We start from the raw sequence: 19,965 nt of genomic DNA on the forward strand, positions 1-19,965 counted from the left end.
ACACTCTTGTGATGTGCCTTGGGACATTTTATTACGTTGCAGGCGCTATATAAATACAAGTTGTTGTTTGCACGTTTTACTTCAGCATCGCTGCCGGGCAGCCAAAGGGTTAAAAGTAGTCAGCCGGCACAAAGTAACCAACAGGAGGTAAGCAATCCTGACTGTAAAAATGAATGTCTGTGATGGATGTGGGGACTGAGCAATCAGAAAGGGTCATTTACCACAGCGGGTTGATCCTTGTGCTTTGAGCACCAACCAGCGGCAGCAACAAGAAGGGGGCGGAGGAGACAAGAGATGCAGTGCCAGGCTCGGTTGAGAGAGCAATTCTGCACACATCCAACTGATAGGGGATGCGAGCAGAAAAAGGAATTCCTGCAATTCATCTGAGCAATTTGAATTGATGACTTCCTCCTCCCCTTACCCCCCTCTTCTCCCCCGTTTCCAACAAATGTGAGGCTTCCAGTGCCGTTTCCGCTTTCACACACAAACCATGTCTGCTGAGAAAACAGGTAAAATTGTTTTCCCTTGTGGCGGGTGACGCCGGCTGTGCGATGAACCCAAATGAGTCTGTTCCGTGTGTGGTGTGCTGCCGAGGCCGGCGGAGTGGGGAGATTTGTGTCGGATTATTAAAGGAACGCTCCTAATGTTGTGACAAGTCAAAAAATGCGAATCGTCCGTCAGAGCAATGTGGTGTTAATCGTGCGCTCGTTGCAACAACCACAAAGGTCTCGATCGCAAATTAGTCCAGTGATGTTTGATCACCAGGGCACCAGGGGGAGTGAACTGGCGTTACGTGTGATATGTGCCTCTCGCTGTGCACTCTCTAAATATTCTGTATTTCCCCTCTATTGTTCCTTTCTCATTGGCTGCACATTGGCATTGGCTCCAAATCTGGTTGTTTCTCTCCAGAGGAAGTTCGTTCAGAGTCACCAGCGCCTGATGCAGCTTTGCAACAATGCCCAGCTCTTGTCCTCTCTGCCTCCGCTCCCGCCGCCCTTTCGGTGCCCAGGGCGGGCGACACTTTCCCCACGACCGTGCCCGGTGCTGCTGTGAGATTTGGGCAGGACGCGGGTGCAGCTCCGATGTCTCCAACCTCCCTCCCTCCCTCCCTCCCACGCCCGGCCCCGTGCGATGCTGCCCAGCACTGCGCTGTCTCAACCCACGAACCGACAAGACCGCCCCAGGGAAATGAGTGGGTGGCATATTCGGGGAGGAAAGGTGTGTGGGGACGGCTGGGATTCGGGCTGTGGGGAAACGATGGGACGTGTGCTAAAGGGATCAGGGGGTTTGGAGAGAAGGCAGGAATGGGGTGCTGAAGTTGCATGATCAGCCATGATCATATTGAATGGCGGTGCAGGCTCGAAGGGCCGAATGGCCTACTCCTGCACCTACTTTCTATGTTTCTGTATTTCCATGTGCTGTCAATCACTGCCATGTCAGGGGTCTTTATCTCCCCAGCCCCCTCTCCCTCCCTGCAGCAATGGAATTATGGCAGTTCTGGTTTAAGGGAAGGGTTGTCCCTCCTCTCTCTGAACGGAATTCGTTTCTTTCATTTTACGCGTTTACAAGCGGATTTCTCACATTGGCCATGCCTGTGGGCCTGTTGTTTCCAGTGAATCTTTATTCTTGAATGCATTAAAATACGGCCCACTGAATCTTGGACGATAGCGATGGTGAATCGGCATCAGCATTTACATTGGTCTGATTGTCTCACTGTAACGGGTTGAGCGCCTCCCCTATAAAAACAAGAGGATTTCATACCGAGGCACCAGTCATTACTAAAACAATATGCAGAGTGTAATGCAACGCATGTGTGTTTGGGGTAAATGAAAACCCATTTTTCGGTACATCTAGCTTCCTCGTTTTCTCAAACCTTTTTTTTTTGCGCTTCAGTGTTTGCGCTGCTGTTAACTCCCATAAGCAACGTTTTTAGTCATGGAAATGTACTGGTACACGTTAGAAGTCTGCATTCTGATGCAGGGATGCAGTCATGTAGAAACACGTCAGAAGCTACAATCTGTCTGACGTGTAGATCCACAGAGCGCATGTGAGTAACAGCCCCCCTTCAAATGGATGGGCTTAATAAAGGGGAGTGCCCTGAAAATAGAGTTCAGAGCTAGAGACAAAGTTTAGATAGTTACGGACAGAGATACACTGCACAGAGTCTTTAGATAGATTCAGACAGGGATATACTGCACACAGAGAGCCTTTAGATAGCTACAGAAAGGAATATACTGCAGGGAGAGAGATTTTAGATAGATACAGATAGGGATATCTCTCTTAGGCAGTCTCTCGGAGTCGAGGATGACTTGCTTCCACTGAAGAGTCCAGTGCAGGACCTACAGTGATTGTCACAGGTGGGGCAGACGGTGGTTGGAGGGATGGGTGGGTGGGGAGCCTGGGTTGTTGTGCGCTCCTTCCGCTGTTTGCGCTTGGCTTCCGCTTACTCCCGGCGATGAGACTCGAGGTGTTCGGCCCCTTCCCGCTGCTTTTCCTCCACTTTGAGCGGTCTTGGGCCAGGGATTCCCAGGTGTCGGTGGGGATGTTGCACTTTTTCAAGGAGGCTTTGAGGGTGTCTTTGAAGCATTTCCTCTGCCCACCTGGGGCTCGCTTGCCGTGTCGAAGCTCCGAGTAGAGCGCTTGTATTGGGAGTCTGGTATTGGGTATGGGGACGATGTGGCCCATCCATTGGAGCTGATCGAATGTGCTTAATGCTTCAATGCTGGGATGTTGGCCTGAGCGAGAACTAGGTTAGTGCGCCTATCCTGCCAATGCGGAGGCAGCGTTGACGGTGCTTCTCAGGTTTGAGGTGCCTGCTGTATATGGTCCATGTCTCTGAAGTATATAGGAGTGAGAGACTGTAGATAGATACAGATAGGGATGTACTGCACAGGGTGAGAGACTTTAGATAGATACAGATAGGGATGTACTGCACAGAGAGAGAGCGACTATAGATAGATACAGAATGGTGTATATAGCACATAGAGAGACTGTAGATAGATACAGATAGGCATATACTGCACAGTGAGAGAGAAACTGAGAGATAAGAACATAAAAACATAAGAAATAGGAGCAGGAGTCGGTCATTTGACCCTTTGAGCCTGATCCGCCATTTGATGAGATCATGGCTGATCTGATCATGGACTCAGCTCCATTTCCCTGCCCACTCCCCATAACCCTTTACTCCCTTATCACTCAAAAATCTGTCTAGCTCCGCCTTAAATATACTCAATGACCCAGCTTCCACAGCTCTCTGGGGCAGAGAATTCCATAGATTTCTCTGAGAGAAGAAATTTATTCTCATCTCAGTTTTAAATGGACTGCTCTTTAACTAAGACGATGGGCTAGAATCTCCACTTTTTTTACCTGCTTAACGCCCACTTAATTCCCATTTAACTGCTGAAATGATGTATAACGCCCAAATATCGCCCATTTTGGCATAAAATGGAAACAGACGGTCTTTTTTAGGAGTCTTATCACCGAGCGTTATTTTCCCCATGTGCTTAACGGCGAGAAAAAATATTACCGCCCGCCCAGTTTTTTTTGGCGGAATCAGCAGAACAGGCGATTTCAATGCCCATATTATTGCCCAGCGTTACTTTCCTCATGGACTTAACACCGAGATTCAAAAATAATGCCTGCCGACTGTTTTTGGTCGTAAAGAGCAGTTTTACCCAAACTAACGGCCATGGAGATCGCCCACTGTTAACTTCACCACCTCGTACACATATCGCCCAGAATATCGCCCGCTCAAAAAACTGCCCACAAAAATTGGAACTAACCGGAACAGATACCAGCGGTGTGGCTGGCATTTGTTAAATCTCACTCTAACGTGAAGAGCTGATATCAGAAAGATTTGCCTGAAAAAGCACTGATGTGAGTGATAATGCTGACACACTGCTGTGTGTGTGCAGCTCAGACATCAATGGTGCCCATCATCTTGGTGCCAGTTAAAGTTTACATTGATTGATGTTAAGTTGTATTTAACCCTTTCACAGTAAGGAATCACCAGTGTGCAACGGTCCAGCTATCTGAGACAATGTGCAACAAGGTTATGTTCAATAACAAAAGTTTAATACCAACATTGGTCTGAAATCATAAGTAACTCAGCCAATAACACCCAACCCCTGCCCACATCCCACTTTTTCCAACATTGACATAAATCACATGGTCAACATGTCCAGTAACACAGAATACAAAGGCAAAGCAGAGCGTGGTCCCCAGCCCCCATACATTGCAACAAATTGCATACACCCAGATGGAGATATAACACAGCCATCATCTGCGCACATGCACCTTACTTTCCTTTCCCTCTTTCTATCTTCTCCCCACCTCTAGCCCTTCCCCTCCTCGCTCCACAGCGCCTGGCCGAGGAGCTCCTCAGGTGGTGCCTCATTGGGGGGGATGAAGGCAGATGCATTGGTTGGACAGGTATGGGAGCGGGTGTGCCGAGGGACCAATATTCTCTGATGCAGAAGCAGGATGTTCGAATCTGTCGTTCGCAGTGGTGGTGTGGAACCTAGGGGTGGAGTGCCACGCTCTGGGACCACTGGGAAGGCTGTGGCAGTAGTGTTCCTGGCTATCACATCCAGGGACTCCGCCATGCGCGGAATGTACTCGGAAATGGTGGCCAAGAGTCGGGATATGCCCCCCCAAAGCTTCGACGAGCTGGTCACCAATGTCTACAGTCCTCCTGGACAACTGTGCCATTTCTCCGCTGTCATGTCGCGCTCGAGGAACAGACCTGCCACGTCCACGAGGCCTCCGCAGGGTCGGCGCCGTCCTGGGGGCAAATGGGGTGCCCTGTGGAGAGGTGCTTGGGGCCAGCACCTCCAGAGTGCAGGAGGGAATGACCGGAGGACCAATAGAAGGCCTTGGAGTGAAATGGGTTCTGGAGCGTGGCGATGCAGGCTCTTAGAAGTCCGCGCTCTCATCCGTCGAGAACAAACCCAGCGGATTGACAGACGACAATCGGAGCTCCTCAACACCAGATGTAACAGGATCATCCGCTGACTCCTGCCCCGCGCCCCCACCTTCTGGCCTCTGTGGCCTTGCCTGAGGCCACACTGCTGGCTGAGCTGCAAGACACAAATGAGGTTGTTAGAGGAGAAGGGAGGTGCTAGAGTGACAAGGTGAGTCCAGCGCTACCCACAGCATATGCACGACAAAAGCACCACCACTCCCAAAATCATCAGAGACATCACATTTCATGACCATCAACACATTGTGGATTGCAATGATTTTCATTAGGCCAGCATTATTTCTATGACACTTTTAGAAATCATCTTTCATATGTGATTAGTCGGATATGAGTTGGTGTGGCATCTATTGACTTTACATCACGCAATGGTGTAAGTTTTACTCACGTGGCATCACTTCAGGGTCTGTAGATGCATCCGTGGCTGTCCGGGGGTGATTCCCCACGAGTGCGAGCACTCGTTCCTCCATGTCAGTGATGTCGCTGGGGACTGGTGGCCCCCACCCATTCGCCTCTGCATGGACCTCATCGTCGAGAGCTTCTTCTGTAAAAGACGACATGGCATGAGATCATTGCATGATATCATTGCTAGGTACTGTCACAGACACTGATACAACACATAACCGACAGATGTAATCATGTTTATTATGATTATTATCATTCTTTACCTAAAGACATACACCGTGACCGCAGATTTTGAGTAAAACATTCCCAGTAAAAGTGCAAACCTCACATCTGCTGATAGTTACTCATGACTGTTACAAATCAAATTATATAAATACATAAGTACATGTAAAGCAATGTAATGCTTACTCTTGCAGATCCCACAAGATCGTTCCATCGTTTGCGGCATTGGTTGCCCTCACGCACCTCGTTGGTCGCCGACGAGACTCACCTCTGCTATCTCGGCCCATATTCTCTGGTAGGCCTTTGGGGGGGCTTCCCACGCCCTTCCTGCGTCAAATCACCCCAGCGTGACTCGACTTACTGCAGGAGGGAGGCATTTGCCTCTTCCTAGAACCTCCTGGCTCTTTTGCGGCGTCCAATGTGCTCCTCTCCCACCTCACTGCTCTCTCCAGCTTCAGTCTCCACAGTGTGCTGTGATGCCTCCTCCTCTCCCTCCATTATAGGCCAAATTCAGTCAAATATGTGGCTGTTAACAGATCATTTTTGTTTGCCTACTTGCTGTGAAGCTCTAAAGTCTCCCTCCTTCCTCCCAAAGCAGCCACACCACACCCAGCCAACCTTCAGTCCCTCTGAGCTCCCTCTCTCTCTGTCTCCTCTTCTGCGCATGTCATAATGACCCTTGACCTCCTAAATTGTGGGAATGGAGCGTTGCCATGCCGTTGCTAAGGACAGCCACACCTTACAGCGCAAAAAAATTTAACGCTACCGCCCATTTGATATCGCTCACGGTAACGCCCATTTTCAAAAATGTAAACTAGGTATATTGAGAATGGGCGAGAAGCCGGCGATCTGAAAACCCTTTTTTACCGCCCACATTGGAAATAACGCCCATTTTTGGGCAATAAGCATGAAAGTGGAGGTTCTAGCCCTTTTCCCCTAATTTTAGTTTCCCCTACGAGTGGAAATACTCTCTCTGCATCCACTTTGTCGAGCCCTCTCATTAGCTTATATGTTTCAATAAGATCACTTCTCATTCTTCTGAACTCCAATATGTATTGACCCAACCTACTCAACCTATCCTCATAAGTCAACCACCTCATCTCCGGAATCAACCTAGTGAACCTTCTCCGAACAGCCTCCAATGCAAGTATATCCTTCCTTAAATACGGAGACCAATACTGTATGCAGTACTCCAGGTGTGGCCTCACCAAAACCCTCTGCAGATATAGCAAGACTGCTCTGCTTTTATACTTTATCCACCTTGCAATAAAGGCCAACATTCCATTTGCCTTCCTGATCACTTGCTGCATACCTGCATACTAACTTTTTGTATTTCATGCACAAGGACCCCCAGGTCTCTCTATACTGCAGCACTTGGCAAATTTTCTCCATTTAAATTCTAATTTGCTTTTCTATTATTTCTGCCAAGTGGATAACCTCACATTTTCCCACATTATACTTCATCTGCCAAATGTTTGCCCACTCATTTAACCTGTCTATATCCCTTTGCAGATTTTTTGTGTCCTCCTCACAATTTGCTTTCCCGCCCATCTTTGTATCATCAGCAAAGTAGGCTACATTACACTCGGTCTCTTCATCCAAGTCATTAATATAGATTGTAAATAGTTGAGGACCCAGCACCGATCCCTGCGGCACCCCACTAATCACTGTTTGACAACTGGCCCATTTATCCTGACTCTCTGTTTTCTGATAGTTAACCAATCCTCTATCCATGATAATATATTGCCCCCACCCCCGTGAGCTTTTATCTTGTGCAGTAACCTCTTATGTGGCACCTTATCGAATGCCTTCTAGAAATCCAAATATACACATCCACTGGTTCCCCCTTAACGACCCTGCTCATTACATCCTCAAAGAATTCCAGCATGTCAAACATGATTTCCCCTTCATAAAACCATGCTGACTCTGCTTGATTGAATCATGCTTTTCCAAATGACCTGCTACTGCTTCCTTAATAATGGACTCCAGCATTTTCCAAATGACAGATGTTAGGTTAACTGGTCTATAGTTTCCTGCTTTTTGTCTGCCTTCTTTTTAAAATATGCGGTTTTCCAATCTGCTGGGACCGCCCCAGAATTCAGGAAATTTTGGTAGATTACAATCAAATAACCAATCCCTGCAGCCACTTCTCGTAAGACCTTAGGATGTAAGCCATCAGGTCTGTAGATAGATACATATAGGGATATACTTCACAGTGACAGAGAGAGACTGAATATAAGAACATAAGAACATAAGAAATAGATAGATACAGATAGGGATATACTGCACAGCGAGAGAGAGAGACTATAGATAGATGCAGATAGGGAAATACTGCATAGAGAGACTGCAGATAGATACAGATAGGGATATACTGCACAATGAGAGAGAGAGACTATAGATAGATGCAGATACGGAAATACTGCATAGAGAGACTGCAGATAGATACAGATAGGGATATACTGCACAGTGAGAGAGCGAGACTATAGATAGATATAGATAGGGATATATTACACAGTGAGAGAGATTCTAGATAGATACATATAGGGATATACTTCAGTAAGAGGGAGAAAGAGACTAGACAGATACAGTTAGGGATAAACTGCACAGAGAGATACTGTAGATAGATAAAGATAAGGGTATATTGCACAGTGAGAAAGAGAGACTGTAGATAGATACAGATAGGGATATACTGCACAGTGAGAGAGTGTAGGTAGATACAGATAGGAATATAATGCACAGTGAGAGAGTGTAGGTAGATACAGATAGGGATATAATGCACAGTGAGAGAGTGTAGGTAGATACAGATAGGGATATACTGCGCAGAGAGAGAGAGACTGTAGATAGATACAGATAGGGATATACTGCACAGAGAGAGCGAGAGAGAGACTTTAGATAGATATAGATAGGGATATACTACAGAGAAAGAGAGAGAGAGAGACTGTAGATAGATACAGATAGGGATATACTGCGCAGAGAGAGAGAGAGAGAGAGAGACTGTAGATAGATACAGATAGGGATATATTGCGCAGAGAGAGAGAGAGAGAGAGACTGTAGATAGATACAGATAGGGATATACTGCACAGAGAGAGAGAGTGTGTAGGTAGATACAGATAGGGATATATTGCGCAGAGAGAGAGAGATGGCAGATAGATACAGATAGGGATATACTGCGCAGAGAGAGAGAGACTGTAGATAGATACAGATAGGTATATACTGCACAGAGAGAGACGGCAGATAGATACAGATAGGATATGCTGCACAGAGAGAGAGAGAGAGACGGCAGATAGATACAGATAGGATATGCTGCACAGAGAGAGAGAGAGAGAGAGACAGAGACTGTAAATAGATACAGGTAGGGATATACTGCACAGAGAGAGACTGTTGTTGATACCGATAGGGATTATATTGCAACGAGACTGATAGAAAGATAGAAAGTTCAGATATGTACAGTGATGGCTCTATTGCAGAGGAAGACAGAGATAGTGTAGGGTAAAATAGTTCTTTGGGCGGTAGCGCAAATTAGGTGATAGTGAATCAGCAGCTCAATTTTATTTTCCAATGAAGTCAATAATCGATATGGATAGGGATAGGTTGCACAGAGAGGCATCAGATATCGCAGAGAGACGAGGAGAGAGAGATTTCTGATAGACACAGATATAGGTACTGCATAGAGACAAAGGCAGAGGCAGACAAACCAGTGATAGGTAGAGAAAAATCTATACTGTATTGCAAAGTAACATCCAGATAAATGTTCGCTGGAGAGATAGAGAAAGGGACTTCATTTGGACATAGTTTGATATATATCCAGAGACACAGAGACAGATAGAGAGACTCCAGAGAGTTACAGATCTCTATCTACTGCAGATTTAGATAGAATCAGAGACACATACAGCACAGAAGGAGGCCATTCAGACCATCGTGCCTATACTGGCTCTTTGTTAGAGCTATCCAATTAGTCCCACTCCCGCTGCTCTTTCTCCATAGCTCTACAAATTTTTGATTTTCAAGTATTTATCCAGTCCCCTTTTGGAAATTATTATTGAATCTGCTTCCATCACCCTTCCAGTCAGTGCAATCCAGATCATAACAACCCGCTGCATAAAAACAAAGATCTCATCATCTCCCCTCTGGCTCTTAATAAATAGCTAGAGGCTGTGGGGGTGGGGGATGGGGATACAGAGCACAGCCCGTGTCAGAGCAGTGACTGACTGACTGCAACTTCAGGATTTCAGCGTTAGGATGCGCAAGTGCTAAATCCTGAAGTTGTGGGCAGTTTCAAAGGGGTAATAACAGTGGATACTTTGTTTGCTGTTATTACCCACCCCAAATTCTGGGCCTATGTGTTGAAAATTACTTTTGAAGCAACAGGTTGAGGAATCATTGAGATGAAGATAAGATCATTCTCAATGGGAGTTGGGAGGTGCATCCACTGATATAGGTGTCAGCAGTGGCTCAGTGGGCACTGTTGTGGGTTCCAGGCCCACTCCCGACACCTGAGCACATAATCCAGTTTGATGCTCCCAGTGCCAGTACTGAGGGAATGCTGCACTGTCAGAGGTGCCGCCTTTTGGATGAGTCGTTAAACCGAGGCCTCGTCTAACCTCTCAGGTGGTACACTTCAAAGGTACTTAATTGGCTGTAAAGCACTTTGGGACATCCCAAGGTTGTAAAAGGTGCTATATAAATGCAAGTTCTTTCTTAGATCTAGATAAACAGCTCCATCAATTTACAGTGGCATTGTTATATACACAGGCAGGGATACCCACGATTGAAGTAAACTTGTCCTGGCCATACCTCCAATGTTTTATGGCTGATGCCTTACATCTTCGGGTCTTAAAAGAAGTGGCTGCAGAAATAGTGGATGCATTGGTTGTAACCTACCAAAATTCCCTGGATTCTGGGGCAGTCCCAACAGATTGGAAAACCGCAAATGTAACGCCCCTATTTTAAAAAGGATGCAGACAAAAAGCAGGCAACTATAGACCAGTTAGCCTAACATCTGTGGTTGGAAAAATGCTAGAGTCCATTATTAAAGAAGCAGTAGCGGGACATTTGGAAAAGCATAATTCAATCAAGCAGAGTCAGTATGGTTTTATGAAAGGGAAATCATGTTTGACAAATTTGCTGGAGTTCTTTGAGGATGTAACGAGCAGGGTGGATAAGGGGGAACTGGTGGATGTGGTGTATTTGGATTTCCAGAAGGCATTCGATAAGATGGCACATAAGAGGTTACTGCACAAGCTAAAAGCTTGCGGGTAATATATTAGCATGAGTAGAGGATTGGTTAACTAACAGAAAACAGAGAGTCAGGATAAATGGGTCATTTTCTGGTTGGAAAACAGTAACTACTGGGGTGCCACAGGGATTGGTGCTGGGTCCTCAACTATTTACAATCTATATTAATGACTTGGATGAAGAGACTGAGTGTAATGTAGCCAAGTTTGCTGATAATACAAAGGTAGGTGGAAAAGCAAATTGTGAGGACACACAAAATCTGCAAAGGGATATAGACAGGCTAAGTGAGTGGGCAAACAGTTGGCAGATGGAGTATAATGTGCAAAAATGTGAGGTTATGCACTTTGGCAGAAAAAATAGAAAAACAAATTATAATTTAAATGGAGAAAAATTGCAAAGTGCTGCAGTACAGAGGGACCTGGGGATCCTTGTGCATGAAACACAAAACATGAGTATGCAGGTACAGCAAGTGATCAGGAAGGTAAATGGAATGTTGGCCTTTATTGCAAGGGGGATAGAGTATAAAAGCAGAGAAGTCCTGCTACAACTGTACAGGATATTGGTGGGACCACACCTGGAGTACTGCGTACAGTTTTGGTCTCCGTATTTAAGGAAGGATATACTTGCATTAGAGGCTGTTCAGAGAAGGTTCACGAGGTTGATTCCGGAGATGAAGGGATTGACTTATGAAGATAGGTTGAATAGGTTGGTCCTATACTCATTGGAGTTCAGAAGAATGAGAGGTCATCTTATCGAAACATATAAGATCATGAGGGGACTCGACAAGGTGAATGCAGAGTGGATATTTCCACTGATAGGGGAAACTAAAACTAGGGGACATAGTCTCAGAATAAGGAGACGCCCATTTAAAGCTGAGGTGAGGAGGAATTTCTTCTCTCAGTGGATTGTAAATCTATGGCATTCTCTGCCCCAGAGAGTTGTGGAAGCTGGATCATTAAATATATTTAAGGCGGGGATAGACAGATTTTTGAGCGATAAGGGAATAAAGGGTTATGGGGAGCGGGCAGGGAAGTGGAGCTGAGTCCATGATGAGATCAGCCATGATATTATTAAATGGCGGAGCAGGCCCAAGGGTCCAAATGACCTACTCCTGCTCCTATTTCTTATGTTCTCATGTTTATTCAGGCTGGTATACTGGAATGTCACCTGGCAACCAAACAGAAGTGTCGCTACCATGCTGGTGTTAACATAGAAACAGCAATTAATCAGTAAGGTGAATTATGGGGAGAGACGGTATTCTCACTGTTGCTATCCCTCTCATAGAATCATAAGCGCAGAAGGAGGCCATTCATCCCATATTGCCTGTACCGGCTCTTGGGAAGAGCTATCCAATTAGTCCTACCCCCTTCCCCCCCCCCCCCCACCCCTCCCTCCCCCCCTGCTCTTTCCCCATAGCCCTGCAAGTTTTTCCCTTCAGGTATTTATTCAATTCCCCTTTGAAAGGTTTGTGATATTTTACTGTGCTGAAGGCGCTATATAAATGTACCTTCTTGTTGCTGAATGTGTATTGAACTGGCACAAAGTTCCTCATTCCATTATTTTTATGGAGAGGCTAAAACTGTTTACTTGAAGTGCATTAACGCTTCAGTGAGGAATTTAATGTGAGCGGTTGTGTGGTGAATAACTGACAGATATAGATAGGCACACTGTGACCTGCGTGGAGCATTCTGTACAAATGCAGGGGAATAGTTAAAGAGTAGTTGAATAGACAGGAAGAACGAAGAAAAGACATACAGATAAATAGATCAGGTTGGATGGTGAGGACGAAGGCAGATAATCAGTTAGACCACACTTGGAGCAAGTACTGTACAATTCTAGTCTCCATATTATAAAGAGGATGTAAAGGCACTGGAGATTCACAAAGATGATACCAGAACTGAGAGGATATATTTATCAGGAAAGGCTGCACAGGCTGTAGCTTTTAGCTCTAGAAAAGAGAAGGCTGATGGAGGTCTTTAAAATTAGGAAGGGATTTGAGAAGGTAGACATAGAGAAGATGTTTCCACTTGTCACCAATAAATCCAATGGGAAATTCAGAAGAAACTTCTTTACCCAGAGAGTGGTAAGAATGTGGAACTCGCTACCACGAGGCATGGTTGAGACAAATAGTACAGATGGATTTAAGGAGAAGCTGGACAAGCACATGAGGGAGATAGGAGTGGATATGTTGATGGAGTAAGATGAAGAGGGTTGGGAGGAGGCTGATGTGGAACATAAACACCGACATAGACCTGTTGGGCCCAATGGCCTGTTTCCGTGCTGTAGCTGTCATGTAATAGACAGCAGAGGAAGAGATACTTGGAATAAAATGTTTCCCCCACTACCCATCTTGAATTTTGCACAAAAGCAGTGGAATTACAGTAATAGCTTGGCAAACCACATGCGGAGCCTATTGTTCAGATCTAATTTCAGCCCTCTGCTAATTCACTCACAAGATCAGATTGGTCATTGTCATCAGGAAGCTGGGCAGCTTCAGCAAGCATGTCCTGCGACCTGCTTTATCTCAACCATGAAGGTCTCCTCCATGAGGACCATGCATCAGTTATCGGCCCCCTCCCTACACTTGCGCCATAATCATGACTAGTCAGGCATGGAAATGCCCTAACCGGGCATTGAAGGGTTGCTCTTTTGAGGTTGGGTTTATACTTGTTGGAGAGGAGTGGGGAGTGGGGGTGGGGGGCTTAACTCTGTATTTAACCCCATACTGACCCGGGTCCTGAATGTGGGGCAATGCTCTGTTCCACTGCAAAGGCAATTCCCCACTGGGGAGACGAGAGTGCGGGATTAACCCTAGTGTGTTCAGCTTTGTGAGCCGCACTTTTAGGAAGCAAGTGTAGGTCCGGGAGAGAATCCAGCGACAATTCACCAGGATGGCAGCTGGGATGGAGGGACTGATTTGCGATGAGAGACAGGTTGTCCTTGGATAATATTCCCAGGGGATGAGGAGGTTAAGGGGAGATCTGACTGAGATGTGTAACATAATTAAAAAGAATTGACAGGGCAGATAGCGAACTTCTCCCACCACCCCGGTCTAGGAAATTAGAATAAGGGGAACGTTATCTTAGAATTCAAGTTAAGCCAATTTAAGAGAACCAAGAAAACCTCTTCGCACAAAAGGCTGTGAGAACGTGGAACACAATCTCAAGGGAAGTCCTGGAGACTTACGTTACAGGCTGGAGTCTAATCGAGGGGTTCGAGGGGGTTATATATAGAATAACACATACCCAGGAGTGAGTTACAGGCTGAATCTATTTGAGGGGTTCAGGGGGGTTTATATATAAATAACAGATACCCGGGAGTGAGCTACAGGCTGAATCTAATCGAGGGGTTTGGGGGAGGGGGTTTATATATAGAATAGCAGATACCCGGGAGTGAACTACAGGCTGGAATCTAATCAAGGAGTTCGGGGGGTTTTATATATAGAATAGTAGATACCCGCGAGTGAGCTACAGGCTGAATCTAATCGAGGGGTTTGGGGGGTTTATATATAGAATAACAGATACCCGAGAGTGAGCTACAGGCTGAATCTAATCGAGGGGTTTGGGGGGTTTATATATAGAATAACAGATACCCGAGAGTGAGCTACAGGCTGAATCTAATCGAGGGGTTTGGGGGGGGGGGAGGGGTGGGGTTTATATATAGAATAGCAGATACCCGGAAGTGAGTAATAGGCTGGAATCTAATCGAGGGGTTCAGAGGGTCATATATAGAATAGAAGATACCCGGGAGTGAGTTACAGGCTGGAATCTAATCAAGGAGTTCGGGGGGTTTTATATATAGAATAGCAGATACCCGGGAGTGAGTAACAGGCTGGAATCTAATCGAAGGGTTCGAGGGGTTTATATTCAGAATAACAGATACCAGGAAATGAGTAACAGGCTGGAATCTAATCGAGGAGTTTGGGGGGTTTATATATAGAATAACAGATACGCGGGAAAGAGTTACAGGCTGGGATCCAATCGAGGAGTTTGAGGGGTTTATATATAGAATAACAGATACCCAGGAGTGAGGTACAGGCTGGAATCTAATCGAGGAGTTTGGGGGGTTTATATATAGAATAACAGATACCAGGAAATGATTTACAGGCTGGAATATAATCGAGGGGTTCGGGGGGTTTATATTCAGAATAACAGATACCAGGAAATGAGTAACAGGCTGGAATCTAATCGAGGAGTTTGGGGGGTTTATATGTAGAATAACAGATACGCGGGAAAGAGTTACAGGCTGGGATCCAATCGAGGAGTTTGGGGGTTTATATATGGAATAACAGATACCCAGGAGTGAGGTACAGGCTGGAATCTAATCAAGGAGTTTGGAGGGTTTATATATAGAATAACAGATACCAGGAAATGAGTTACAGGCTGGAATCTAATCGATGGGTTCGGGGGGTTTATATGTAGAATAACAGATACGCGGGAAAGAGTTACAGGCTGGAATCTAATCGAGGAGTTTGGGGGGTTTATATATAGAATAACAGATACGCGGGAAAGAGTTACAGGCTGGAATCTAATGAAGGGGTTCTGGGTGGGGGGGGGCGGGGTTTATATATAGAATAACAGATACCAGGAAGTGGGTTACAGTCTGGAATCTAATCGAGGTGTTCTGGATAGCATCTATAGAATAACAGATACCCAGGAGCTACAGGCTGGAATCTAATCGAGGGGTTCAGGGGGTTTATATATAGAATAACGGATATCTGGGAGTGAGTTACAGACTGGAATCTAAGCGACGTGTTTGGGGGGTTTATGGAGAGAATAGCAGATACCCGGGAATGAGTAACAGGCTGGAATCTAATCGAGGGGTACAGTGGGTTTATATATATAGAATAACAGATACCCGGGAGTGACTTATAGGCTGGAATCTAATTGAGGGGTTCGGGTGGTTTATATATTGGATAGCAGATACCCGGGAGTAACAGGCTGGAATCTAATCGACGGGTACAGGGGGTTTATATATCGAATAACAGATACCCAGGAGTGAGTTACGGGCTGGAATCTAATCAAGGGTTTGGAGGGGGTGGTTGGGGGGGGGGTTATATATAGAATAGCAGATACCCGGGAGTGAGTAACAGGCTGGAATCTAATCGAGGGGTTCGGGGGTGTTATATATAGAATAACAGATACCCGGGAATAACAGGCTGGAACCTAATCGAGGCGTTCAGGGGGGTTTATATATAGAATAGAAGATACCCGGGAGTGAACTACAGGCTAGAATCTAATCTAGGGGTTGGGAGCGGAGTGGGGGGTGGTGCGGTTATATATAGAATAACGCATACCCAAGAGTAAGTTACATGCTGGAATCGAATCAGGAGGGTTTTTTTAAATATATAATAACAGATATGCGGGAGAGAGTTTCAGGCTGGAATCTAATCGAGGAGTTTGGGGGGTTATATATCAAATAACAGATACCCGGGAGTGAGTTACAGGCTGGAATCTAATCGAGGGGTTTGGGGGGTTTATATATAGAATAGCACATACCCAGGAGTGAGTTACAGGCTGGAATCTAATCGAGGGGTTTGGGGGGTTTATATATAGAATAGCAGATACCCAGGAGTGAGTTACAGGTAGAATCTAATCGAGGGGTTTGGGGGGTTTATATATAGAATAACAGATACCCAGGAGTGGAGGGATTCAGCGTGGGGGGTTTATATAGAGAACAGCAGATACCCGGGTGAGATTACAGATAGAATCACATCAAGGGTGTTTTTTTTGGGGGGTGTGGGTATATATAGAATAACAGATACCTGTGGAGTGAGTTACAGGCTGGAATCTAATCGAGGGCTTCGGGTAATGGATCTGTATATAGAATAACTGGGAGTGAAGTGTTTTTTTAATATATCACTAACTGATGATTTGATGTTGTTCTAACAGTGATTGATTGTCATCAATAATTGATAACGCTCACAAGGTAGAGTTAAGGATTGTAATATCATTATTATAAGTTTATCATGGAACTGTGAAATATTACTATGGAATGTTTATAATGCAGCATTAATGAATGCACATTTTTACATATAAAATATTTTTGTACAAAGTGACGGGGAAGTAATGAAGTGAGTGTGAGCTGTGACAGGATTCATGCTTTGCAAGGTAATGGGTCTGTACATGTGCAGCTGCCCTATGGCTGGGGACTGAGGCCTCCCTGTCTCTCTCTCTGGAGGTGATGACAGTTCCTGCTGTTGGTGAGGATGCGCCAGCGATGCAGCAAGGTGATAATTGATTGGAGGATGTTACACTCGGAGAGGCACTGTGGGAAGCACCTGGTTGAAGCACAGTCCAATTACTTCATGTTGGTTTCCAAACACACCGAATCTGCAGAGCAGTGTGCTCTAGTGTACTGGGAGGTCCTTTTGAAATGATAAGTGTTATTAGTCATTTCAAAACAAATCTGTATTTCTTTTTTTCTTTTTTATCTATCTGTCTATCTCTCTGTCTATCTGTCTATCTCTCTTCTGTCTGTCTATCTAATTGTCTATCAGTCTATCTGTCTATCTATCCGTCTATCTGTCTGTCTATCTATCTGTCTATCTATCTGTCTCTCTCGCTCTCGCTCTCTCTCTCTCTCTCTTTATCTCTCTATCTCTCTCTCTATCTATCTATCTCTATCCATCTCTCTCTCTATCTATCTACAATGTGTTTGTCAATATATTTATATTCCTGTCTATCTATCTATCTATCTGTCTGTCTGTCTGTCTATCTATCTGTCTATCTATCTGTCTATCTAGCTGTCTATCTATTTGTCTATCTATCTATCTATCTCTCTATCTCTCTATCTATTTATATCTCTTTATCTCTCTATCTATCTATTTATATCTCTCTCTATCTATCTAGAATGTGTTTGTCAATATATTTATATTCCTGTCTGTCTATCTCTCTAGCTGGCTGTCTGTCTCTGTCTATTTATCTATCTATCTATCTATCACTCTTTATGTATCTCTCTCACTATCTCTATCTCATTCTTTCTATCTCACTCTCTATCGATTTATCTATCTCTATCTACAATGTGTTTTGTCTATATATTTATATTCCTGTATCTGTCTGTGCATCTATCAATCTCATCAACCTCATCAATCTATCACCGACCTACCTGCCAGGATTTAGTGGTCGAGTACACACACAGGGGATTGTGATCCTGAAGTGTGTGATTCCAGAATGTGGGAGAATTGGAAGTCCTGCTATTCAACATGTGGGTTCCTCCGTATTTGGGTGTGAATGCATTGCGTTTGGTAATCGGTGTGTCAGTCAGCTCATGAATCGTTCCCCCTTTCTTTATGTTTTAGGTTCGTCTGATGGACCTGCACAGCCCTCCTCGCCTCCCCCCTACAGCCAAGTGATCGAGGCACACCACAATGCCTTGTCCCCGGGGTATTCCGTGCCGTCTCACCTGCCCCCTCTTCCCATGGGCATGCGGGGCTACATTCAGGAGACGCAGTTCCATGGCAGAGCCCCAGGATACACTGCCCTGCTGCCACACGGACCCATGGGGCCGGGACCCTACATCTCACCACCACCCCCAGGCTACGCCGTGCAGCTCCAGCCCTATGCAACGCTCATCCCAGTCTATCCCATTGGGAATGTGAGTACTCAGCAACCTACTGATTATGGAGCATCCTTATTGTGGGTATTTGCTATTATTTTTGAAATCAGTCAAATTAATATGAATTATTATGGGGAATCAAGAACAAGTGTGCAGTTTAGGTGAAGTGGAGTTAGACGGCAGGTGATAATTGGATCAGATTATGCAAACATAACAGGCCCTGTTTTAAACTCAGCTGTGGCTCAGTGGGTCACACTTTTGCCTCTACGTGTTAGAAAGTCTTGTGTTCAAGTCCCACTCCAGAGACTTGAGCACATAATCTCGGCTCACACTCCTAGTGCAGTACTGAGGGAGTGCTGCACTGTCAGTAGATGCCATCTTCCGTATGAAACATTAAACTGAGGCTCCATCTGGCCTCTCGGGTGGATGTAGAAGATCCCACAGCAATAATCGAAGAACGTAAGAACATAAGAAAAAAGAGCAGGAGTAGGCCATTCGGCCCCTCGAGCCTGCTCCGCCATTTAATAAGATCATGGCTAATCTGATCATGGATCAGCTCCACTTCCCTTCCCGCTCCCCATAACCCTTTATTCCCTTATCGCTCAAAAATCTGTCTATCTCCACCTTAAATATAGTCAATGACCCAGCCTCCATAGCTCTCTGGGGCAGAGAATTCCACAGATTTACAACCCACTGAGAGAAAAAATTTCTCCTTATCTCAGTTTTAAATGGGCGGCCCCTTATTCTGAGACTATATCCCCTAGTTTTAGTTTCCCCTATGAGTGGAAATATCCTCTCTGCATCCACCTTGTCAAGCCTCCTCATGATCTTATATGTTTCGATAAGATCACCTCTCATTCTGCTGAACTCCAATGTGGAGAGGCCCAACCTACTCAACCGACTCAAGAAGAGCAGGGGGAGTTCTCCCCGGTGTCCTGACCAATATTTGTCCCTCAATCGACATAACTTTAAAAAACCTGGTCATGTGTCTCACTGCTGGTTGTGGGCTCCTGCTGTGCACAAATTGGCTGCCGCGTTTTCCTTATTACAACAGTGATATCTCCTTATGTGGCTCTCTGTTGAATTTGTTTTGACAAATCGCTCCTGTGAAGCGCCTTGGGATGTTTTACTATGTTAAGGATGCTATATAAATGAAGGTTGTTGCTGTGTTGAGGGGTCTTTCCTGGGATAGAGCAGGGGGAGCATTACTCAGCATATAACCATCCTAAGTAGTGTGTTTGTGCTAGTGCTAAACGTGTTCCCTTTGCTGGCGCTAACATTTCCTCCTTTTGTTAAGTGCAAAATTCACACTTTGGTACTTTTGTATTGGACAGTGATGAATGGGACAGCAACATTTTAGCAAACTGTGTTGAGTAGGCGAAGTGTGCGTTGGGTCATTTCTGCACCTGAAAACCATTCAGCACCTTAGTCCAATTGACGATTGCTCTAATTTCAAAAAAAAATATATAATTGAAACGCAAGGTTCATTTGATTCCGTTTTTACATTATTTCTAAATGTCACTGTTCAGGAGGTGAACTCTGGGTGGGAAATACTGAATTATTCATGC

General features: G+C 45.2%; 1 protein-coding gene across 1 annotated transcript in view; it reads left to right on the top strand.

Annotated features, from left to right (window-relative positions):
• Positions 1–288: 288 nt before the first annotated feature.
• The window catches only part of LOC139230342 (proline-rich transmembrane protein 1-like), a 47,025-nt gene continuing 27,348 nt past the window's right edge, over positions 289–19,965 (top strand). The window contains exons 1-2 of the mRNA XM_070862169.1: positions 289–509; positions 18,141–18,436. Of these exons, the coding sequence (XP_070718270.1) occupies positions 491–509; positions 18,141–18,436 (315 nt within the window). The 5' untranslated portion in view covers positions 289–490. The remainder of the gene's footprint in view (positions 510–18,140; positions 18,437–19,965) is intronic.

Source organism: Pristiophorus japonicus, chromosome 19 (genome assembly GCF_044704955.1).
Source record: "Pristiophorus japonicus isolate sPriJap1 chromosome 19, sPriJap1.hap1, whole genome shotgun sequence".
Taxonomy (NCBI): domain Eukaryota; kingdom Metazoa; phylum Chordata; class Chondrichthyes; family Pristiophoridae; genus Pristiophorus; species Pristiophorus japonicus.